Source organism: Cibotium barometz, chromosome 43 (assembly GCF_041138505.1).
Source record: "Cibotium barometz isolate CiBa-2024 chromosome 43, ASM4113850v1, whole genome shotgun sequence".
NCBI classification, from domain to species: Eukaryota; Viridiplantae; Streptophyta; class Polypodiopsida; order Cyatheales; family Cibotiaceae; genus Cibotium; species Cibotium barometz.
The window spans coordinates 28,868,569-28,877,779 of NC_141088.1; the positions used below are offsets into that span (position 1 = coordinate 28,868,569).

The 9,211-nt window shown below is 41.3% G+C and overlaps 1 protein-coding gene across 1 annotated transcript; it reads right to left on the reverse strand.

Moving 5' to 3' along the window:
- Positions 1–3,599: 3,599 nt before the first annotated feature.
- Positions 3,600–8,326, reverse strand: LOC147613776 (uncharacterized). The gene is made up of 2 exons (XM_086781213.1): positions 6,581–8,326; positions 3,600–6,371 (listed from the first exon to the last, which is right to left on the reverse strand). The coding sequence occupies exon 2, from the start codon at positions 6,085–6,087 to the stop codon at positions 4,369–4,371; it is 1,719 nt and encodes a 572-aa protein (XP_086637339.1). The 5' UTR covers positions 6,088–6,371; positions 6,581–8,326; the 3' UTR covers positions 3,600–4,368.
- Between the last annotated feature and the right edge of the window lie 885 nt (positions 8,327–9,211).

Here is a 9,211-nt window from a genome sequence, read left to right on the forward strand (position 1 = left end):
GCGCATCAAGAAAATCAATCACCTCTGAAGGAACCTTAGGTACTTGGACCAAAGGGAAACTCATTGCAAAGGATTGGGAGTACGATATTGCAACCCAGATTCTCTTAGATCAGGTTATAAGCCAATCCTATTACATTTTTTGGGCAAAGATTGTGCACGCAATCTACGGAGAGACAAAAACGGGAGAACACTTAACAGAAGTTGTTGATTGCATTGATGCCATCGTACAGAATGAACGCCGAAGGCTGAGCATTGTTGAGCAACCACACGAAGTTATGTCAACACCTGGGTTGGAAAAAGCAGACACACAAGGCCAGGCATGCATAACTAAATCACATAACCCATCAATCATGCCACCGCCAGGGTTTACAAAGCCACAACAAGCTAGTGCATCCCCAAAAGGATTAGTCGTAAGCAAACCCTCACCAAGTTTTGCTGAGCTTGCCTCTAAATGGATGAAAATGGTGAATGCAAAGACGACAAGTGCACTACCAGCTACTACAGTAGCTAAGACCCCCACTATAAACTCCATGGCGAATAAGCTTCCAGAGCTACCAATTAGTCATATGCCAATGGAAATAAAAGAGTCAAACTTTGTTGAGACCACAAGTGAAGCACCAATTCAAGCTTCAACCCCCACGACCACAAAGTCGGATAGGAAGGTTATTGAGATAGATAGCTCTTCTGGAAAAGTACTATATAATGCTTTAATCAACGAAGAAGCTAGTCATAATTTACTTTCCTTTGCTGCTTGGAGTCAGTTGGGTAAACCTCAGCTTGAACCAAGTGAAGAGAAAGTGATTATTCTCAATAAGAAAAACCTTAAAGTGCATGGTCTTCTGAAGAGTCTTGTCCATTATGACAACCAGCACTTGGTTGTAAGATTTTTGGTCATGCCTGCACGTTAACTCAAGGAGCCGGTCATACTCAAAACTGCTTGGGATATGGACATTGGGCTCACAAATGATGATGTCAAGGCAAAGGGTAATATGGAGAATGCTTTTGATTCTCAATCCCCACAACCTACACACGAACAGTTGCCAAAGCTAACTCTCGAGAAAGGTTGTGAAGAAAAAGCTTCAACCTCAACATCATCATCAAAGAAAAATCGAAGGGGTAATCGAAAGAAACCCCAGCTTCCTTTAGTGCCTGAGTGCAAGTCTTCTACAAAAAAAACTTCCACGAAAGTTCCACTTATGAACTCCATGTGTGCATCTAATATGGAACAAACTTCCCAAGAAGTTCTACAAATTTCTCCCAATATTAAATCTGAAAATCCATTAAAGCCTAGACGGAGGAGAAATGGTAGTCACCGCCGCAGACGCAAACGGTCAAGGCTACAAACGACTTCTCGATGGATTCCTAAGAAGCTACTACAAGCTCAAAAGTATTATGAAGGAAATTCTTGGATTTGGGTCCCTAAACAGAAACCAACGACCATAGTATCCCATCCGAAATACATCAAGGTTTCTCCAATGTCCACATCCATAGTGACCCATAGTCGAAGTACCACGTGGAAATGGGTACCTATCCCCAAAAAAAGACAGTGACACCTTCACTTGTAGTGAGCACTCCAACAAAAGTGGATAAAGGCAAAGCACCTATGGACATGTCTATAACATCCCCATCTCAACAAACTTGGCGACCTAAAAAGGTTTTGAATGTACAACATGACTTAGGGAGGGGAGAGTTAGACCAAGCTTCTACGTCAACGATCCATACACCTGCTTGCCAAACAGCTTCTTTATCCATCCAAACATCAAATCACTCTAGTGCACAAAAGATCTTAAGTGAAAAAGAGCCTCAAAGCGAGATAGCCATGCCCATTTATCATGAAGAGTTTCCCATCCAAGTTCGCTCTTATGCAAGCACATTGCCACCTCTTCAATTGGATGAGAACACGCCTCAAGTACTGACATGTATATCATCACCCAGGCCCCTTCAAATTGATACTTGGACAGGTTGGCTTCACCAAGCTTACACCAAAGTAAGCAAATCCAAAGTTTGATGTTGAGACCCAAAAGAGGCCATTTATGGTCATTGTTGCTCCCAGACATTTAAAATGTTTCCGTTAAGAGGGAGCTTGTCAGGAAATATCCTATCCTGACATGTACAGCATTTATACTCTATGTGCAAAGCTTGCACATTCTTTGATTCTTTTCTAAATCACAAAAATCCAAAAACAATAGAAAACATAAAAAATATATAGACGCAAGAGCACGCACAACACAGAGAATTTAGAAAAACTTGAAAATAATTCCTCGATTGCTTGATGCACGATTCACTCAGAAATGACATTGTTCAAATCGAATATCATTTTGTCATTCCACAGCATAAAGACCACGCACAAAAGCACCGCATGCGCTTTTATTTGAGTATTTTGCAAGATCAAAAAGAGTTTTATTGTCTTCAACACATACATACACATCAACTTTGAAGACTTAAAGAACCAACTGAAGCGGTTGACAACCCAAGGCCAAAAAAGAGGAGGAATTCAACTTCATGTACCGCCATAGCACAGGAGACGATCATTAAACAGGTGTATCCATAACCTACTCTTTCAATGTTCTTTTTGAAGTTTGTGGTGAATTTAATTGTTCATTTATCATATGATTGCACCACACATTGCTGGTTTAAATTTTCTGATTTGCTAGAAGATGATCTTTAAAGCTACACCCTTTCTTAGGACTAGTATTAGATTATCTATACCATGACTGACCTTAAACTTGCCAAAGGAGTATGCCAAGTACTCACAACATCTTTCTAAAGGTTATCTCTGGTTATATTCTACTTTTCTCAGTCTAGGTAGGTAAACTCATGCAAAAAAGAGCCATAATGAACTATATTGAAAAATCTTTAAACTAAATTGGTCTTTATCGCCATGTGAAATTCTTGGTAGGACCCTTGGATTCCTTGGGGCCGATGCCTTGGTTTCCATGGGGTAGACACTTGAGTCTTAAATGTGTATCAAAGAAAAAATTAAAAGAAAGACCAAGAAGACAATCATCGCCATACAAGGTGTTTGGTAGGGCTCTTGGACACCAGAAACGGTACCTTGGGACCGATGCCTTCATCTTTATGGGGTGAGACCTTGTGTTTAAAACTGTGCTAAAAGAAGGAGGAGGCTATGCCATAGCCATTGAGATACTTAGCGGTTTTTAGATACTCTTGACGGAGGTCTTTGAGCCATTGCTTGGGTCTTTCTGGGGTGGTGCCTTCATCCTATTTATTTAAAACTTTATAAAAGTCATAAAAGGTCCACTAAAGATAATGCTCTTATTAAAGCTTAATCATGTCTGCTTAGACTTAGAAGTTAGAATGTAGCTTGAGATAGCTCATGTGCTTGAATGTGATGAGACTACGATCATAACCTCAGGCATACTTTTATTAAAAGTTTGGTATAGACACTCTTAATACGACATTCTGACTAAGAATAGTGGAATGAAGGGATGTAATGCATGAAAATATGAGTAATCACCATGTAAACATGATGCCTAAGTGTGTTTAGTCTCTCACACCAAGAGAATGGAAATAGCCTTCCACAAGCCAAGAAGCCATGAGCTCCAAGAAACATGAGTTTTCATTTCTAAAAATGATCATCAAAAGTTACATCCATGGGCCAAGCCCCCTCTTTTATACCTGGACTTGTCCCCATTATTAATCCTATTTAATAAAGTTCCTACTTTATTACAAACCATCCCTTCCCAAAGATTTTGTCCTCAAAATCTATAATGTGTACAATCTCCAAATATGAGACTCTAATGTAATCAATGGGAAGTGGTTGAGAGTCCTCAAGTACATCCAAAGCACATATGCAATGAAAATCCGGATGTACACAAGTCCGCCAAGCTCCAAGTCCAAAAAGTATGAGTGAGACTGTTATGACAGCCCTTCTAGTCGATGAAGTACCTTGAAAATTCTTCATGTAAACTCCATAAAATGGGCTGGAAATGATATGTACACTCAGCCATATATGTCCCACATCATGGTCTTCCATTTTGATGCCGAATGAAGCTTGTTGGAGTAGAAAAATAGGCCCAATAGTAGACCTTTCCAAAGCTGTCCAGAAATTACAGCATGTATAATCCTCCTCATATTACCCAATTTGCTCAAGTAAATCATACCACTTGGCCAAGAAAATCATCCACAAGTAAGCCATGTTGTTGGGCATAGTCCATTGATTGCCAAGTAGCCATATTCATGGGTAATTGTATCCATTTGGCAAGGTAGTTTCAGCACTCTAGGCCCCACCAACCTTTGTGTGCTTGGGTCCTTGCAACCCGTCAATACATCTTGTGAGATAGAGCATATGCAAACTGAAATTTCTGCATTGGTAGGCATGTCTCCATCCACAAGATTTTCCTTAACTCACCCTCCCGGGTCAAAAGGAAACTCACCATCCTCATGCACTTCATCATTGCAATCCTCCCATTCCTCAATGTCATGAGAGTCATACTTGTTCTCTTCTTTGTCCATGAGGATCATAGTGATCACCATCTTCTTTGATTTGCAAGCATGCCCGGGTGACCACCTCTCTTTGCACTTAAAGCATAGCCCTTTGCTTCTCAACTCCTCAATGTTTTGATCATCCATTCTTTGAATCTCCTTGAAGTGTTGAAAGGGCTTCTTCGTAGGATCACTACCCTTTTTGGCATCAATATGCACTCCATCCTTTGGCTGTCCACTCCCACATGATATAGGAAACCTTGGAGTAGAGGATGGTAATGTGGAGGTAGGATCCTTCCCAAGGTTACAAGTAGTAGTGGTTGGTTTGTGTGTGTCTATGGCGAAGGTCATGGGCTGAGACCTCTTGTACTTTGGCTCATAAAGTTCGGCTAACCTCATAGCTTCTTTGAGAGAGCTAGGCCTTTGAGCCGACACATCCGCCTTGATGAAATGTTCAAGCCCATGCACAAACTTTCTCATCTTCATGTCTTCACTCAAACCTTCCACATACATTGAAAGCTTCAAAAACCTCTTGATATAATCTCTCACCATCATCCCCTTTTGAGAAAGCTCATACCATTCTTCATGGTATCGATCAAGCACTAAGGATGAAAGGAAGGCCAAGTTCATCCCCCGCTTCAATCCTTCCCAAGTTGATGGCGTGTTCCCTTGTTTGACCATATACCTCCACCATTGATGAGCATAGTCTTCAAGATGTAGGGAAGCAAATTGTACCATATCATGCTCACTTTTTGGGTAAAGTTGGAAATAGGTGTCAAGCTTGGTAGCCCACTCCTCCAACTCTTGCGGAGATGATCCATCACCTTTGAACTTTGATAGTGAGACTTTGTCTTTGACATCCTTAGAAGCTGTGTAGGATGGGTTGTCATGTTGGGTAGAGGGTTTGAACCTTTGCATCTTCATATACGATTCCATGAATTGCGCAAAGTCTTTGTAGTCCCTCTTGATGTCATTTGGTAACTCCATCCACTTCTCATGAGCATCCCTTTGTCTTTGGGCAAAGGACAATTGGTTCCAATCGAGTACCACCTCTTCATCAATCATGTGCATATTGGAATTAGATGGACCCGAGTGAAAAGAAGAATGAAACATGTCCTTGACAAGGGGCCTCCGTGCATCCGCCATGAATCCAAAAGTAGCATTCTTGGTGGCATGCTCATGCATTACTTTGGGAGAAACCTCTTGTGCCATAGGTAGCTTGCCTTCCCTACGGCCTTCAAAAGCTGTCCCATATTGCTTGCCTGCATGTGAGACACCATGACCACTATCAAATGAAGGTTGGCTCATTGGCCGAGCCACCCTCTCTTCCAAGACTTCCATCCTTGTGGCCATAGTATCAAGTCTATCATTGACCTCCACCCTTGTAGCCATCGTGTCCATCTTCGCATTCATTTGCATCAGCATTTGCATGATCGAATCGATGGGGATGGTATGTGACGCTTGTGGGGTGGACTTGTGGGCACTTCCAACATTCACTTCTTCATGCACTTCCCTTGAAGTATGCCCACAAGTATCTTCCGGAGCATCTAAGATTCCTTGCTCCATAATTGCTTCTTCTCCCTCTACCTCGTCGGGAGTCAAGGTGTTATGCTTTGGTCGTCCTCTTGTCCTCGTTCCCATGGAAAGTATCGGTTTCAAAGATTTGGCTCTAACTTGAGGTAGGGATGTCCGATTGAAGTGGTCTAGAGCTTGTTGGAGAGCTAATGAGGTGTACTAGACCACTATACAAAGACCCTTAAGAAGTGAGAAGTGCTACTATTCTCTGTTTTAGGGTTTACAGGGTTATAGGCTGAAATAGTATTTTGAGCATAACTTGAGCTAGAAATATCCGAATGCAAAACTTCTTAGCTCAAATCGAAGCCCTCGATGAGTACTACGAGCCTATGTGATTAGATCTTGAAGACCTTAAAACCCCTATGACTGAATTAGGGTTTACTGTTTCTGCAAAAACCCTAATTTCTACCCCAAAGAGATATCGAAACGGAAAGGTTAAGGGCTCGTTGGGTAGCTCTAAGGAAGCACTAAGAGCTCATATGATCACCTTTAATTCAGTCCAAAAGGTTTGGGACTGAATTAGGGTTTTGTAAATCTGCAATTTTCTTGCCCAAGTGACCCTTTTGTGCCCCCAATGATCCTTGCTTGTTCCCGCACCTTTGTTAGCACCTTTTGCACTTCCTTTGCATCCCAAGGTCTGCAATTAATGTTTCACCAACCTCAATTGCCATGCATAGTCAAGATTTTGGAAGAATTTCGCCATAGTCTCCTTTGTAAATGGAGCCAAATCTCAACTGAAAATGCAATTTCTGAAATCAAAATACAATGCTCTTTGCATCCCACAATGCCATGAAAGCTCTTATGCAATCTTTGTCCATCAAGGCATTAGCAACATCCACACAATATGATGGAATAGGGGCCCCATTGCCCAAATGCATCCATAAAGTCGATGTGAGGATTGTTGAGGACGCGCGTTGAAGCTTGCCGATCTCCCGGCCAAGCCCTTCTCACCCCTTCACCAAGTTTTCCTCCAAGGTGAAGGTTGAGGCCATGTCTTCACCACCATGTACCTAATCCTCCACCGTATCGCTTTCCCAAAGCAATCACGACACGGTAGATTCAAAACATGCTCCCCTTGGCCTCTCCAACCAACGCCAAGGTACCCTCACACATTGCTAGATTCACTAGGAAATGAAAGTGAATGCAATGGTGAGTGTATGTGTTTGGAATTTACAAATGGGATGAAGGTAAAATCACTTACATGTGTGTGGCATGACTCATGCCATTTACAATATTCTCATGAATCAATACGCATGAACTCATGCTCATTCTCCTCACTCCAAGTGTTCACCATCCATCAAACAAATTCCAACATCAACAACATCCAACAACACATTGACACTTGTGAAATATGAGTTCAATCCCCCAAAATTGATCCAAGAGCTATGCTTTCTTATGCCAAAATGCAAGTCATAGCATTGAATGGCTATGTAGATGATTCAAGGCATCTATGTGGCATAAAGATAAGCATGAATGGCTCCCAAAAGCATTGAGTAAACTTGATACTCCATCAATGGCATGCCAATTGAATCAAAGTGAAGAGAATCTCCAAAAATATGATCCCTTGTTTGGCCAAGGCTCATGTGGAAGCAATCCATTGCACAAATGCAAGCAATAATGCATAGACAAGCATCATTGGCATGTGAATGGTCAAGCCAAATGGTTAATTTCTGAAAATTAGGGTTTCTTCATGTGGAAAACCCTAATTCATTCCCAAGCTCCACCAAATGCTTCAAACTTGCAAGAAATTGATCATACCACTCACCAATGTCATCCGGAAAGCTTCAATGGTAGAAAATGTTGTAGAAGCCTCTTGTTGAAAAAAAACGTAGCTCTCTTTGCTCTGAAATTTGCAGCCACATAACATCTCCCATGTGCTTGAATAAGGCTTGAAAATATGCTCCAAACAAGGGCTAAGAACCCTATTGCCTAGCTTCCATCTCTTGAGGTAGTAGAGCTAGGTACCCTAGCTCTCCCTCCACATCTTTCAACGCCGTTTTGAGGCGGCAGCCTGCAGCCCGCCGTGTGCTTCTTTACTCCCTCCATGAGATGATTAGAGTGCCAATCATGCATATGAAATGTTTAGAAGCTTAGCAATGGAAAGATATGGTTCAATGGAAGGTAGGTTAAGCTCAATTTTCAGCCATGGAGAAATGAACAAAAGCTCCCAAATCTTGAGAAAAAAATTAGCAAGAAGAGGCTCAAATGAAAGATCTCAATGAGCTCTACAAAAACCCTAAGGTTTGGCATCAAAACGGGTAAAGGAAGAGCATCCCATGGCTATGGAAAGCTTGAGGAAGAAGAAGATGATTACTAATCATGATTAACAGAAAAGTTAATTGCAATTAGTCACTTGCCCTAAGTTTTGACCCGACTGCCCCAAATTTTTGGTCCAGAGGCCCAAAATTTGATCCAAAAATGGCAAAATTGGCCAAAATCACTCAAAATTCAAGCAATTTCCATGAAATGCTCACCATCTCCATGAGATTAAGCAAGATTAGAGAAGATTTGTCAAGAATCACTCAAGGATTACAAGAAAATGAAAAAAAAATTAAAAGAAACTCAAATTTTCAAGCAAATTTTCCCAACAACCCATGCATGCCCATGATCAAAATCAAGAGCTCTGATACCAATTGGAATGAAGGGATGTAATGCATGAAAATATGAGTAATCACCATGTAAACACGATGCCTAAGTGTGTTTAGTCTCTCACACCAAGAGAATGGAAATAGCCTTCCACAAGCCAAGAAGCCATGAGCTCCAAGAAACATGAGTTTCCATTTCTAAAAATGATCATCAAAAGTTACATCCATGGGCCAAGCCCCCTCTTTTATACCTGGACTTGTCCCCATTATTAATCCTATTTAATAAAGTTCCTACTTTATTACAAATAGCTTTAACTATCATCTTCGAAGCAATTATGTTAATCAAACCAGCTTTCACACCTCACTGCTCATAACTGCATGCTTTTGTTGTTCACTGTTAAACTTTCTTCTTTTCATGAAAACACTTTACTCGTTTTCATGTTGTCATGCAGATATCAACAACGAGCGGAATTCGCCAACTCCTCCCATTGCACTGGAGCTTCCATGTATGTGGCTTCACCTATTCGTCACACCGACATATTCCGAGGACGGAATCTGCATCAGGAAGGGGAGCATGTTAACCCTTTCGAAGACTTTGACGTGTC

Bases quoted from the DNA above. Each gene is read 5' to 3' on its own strand.
- LOC147613776 (XM_086781213.1), bottom strand. From the start codon at position 6,087: ATGGGAACGAGGACAAGAGGACGACCAAAGCATAACACCTTGACTCCC.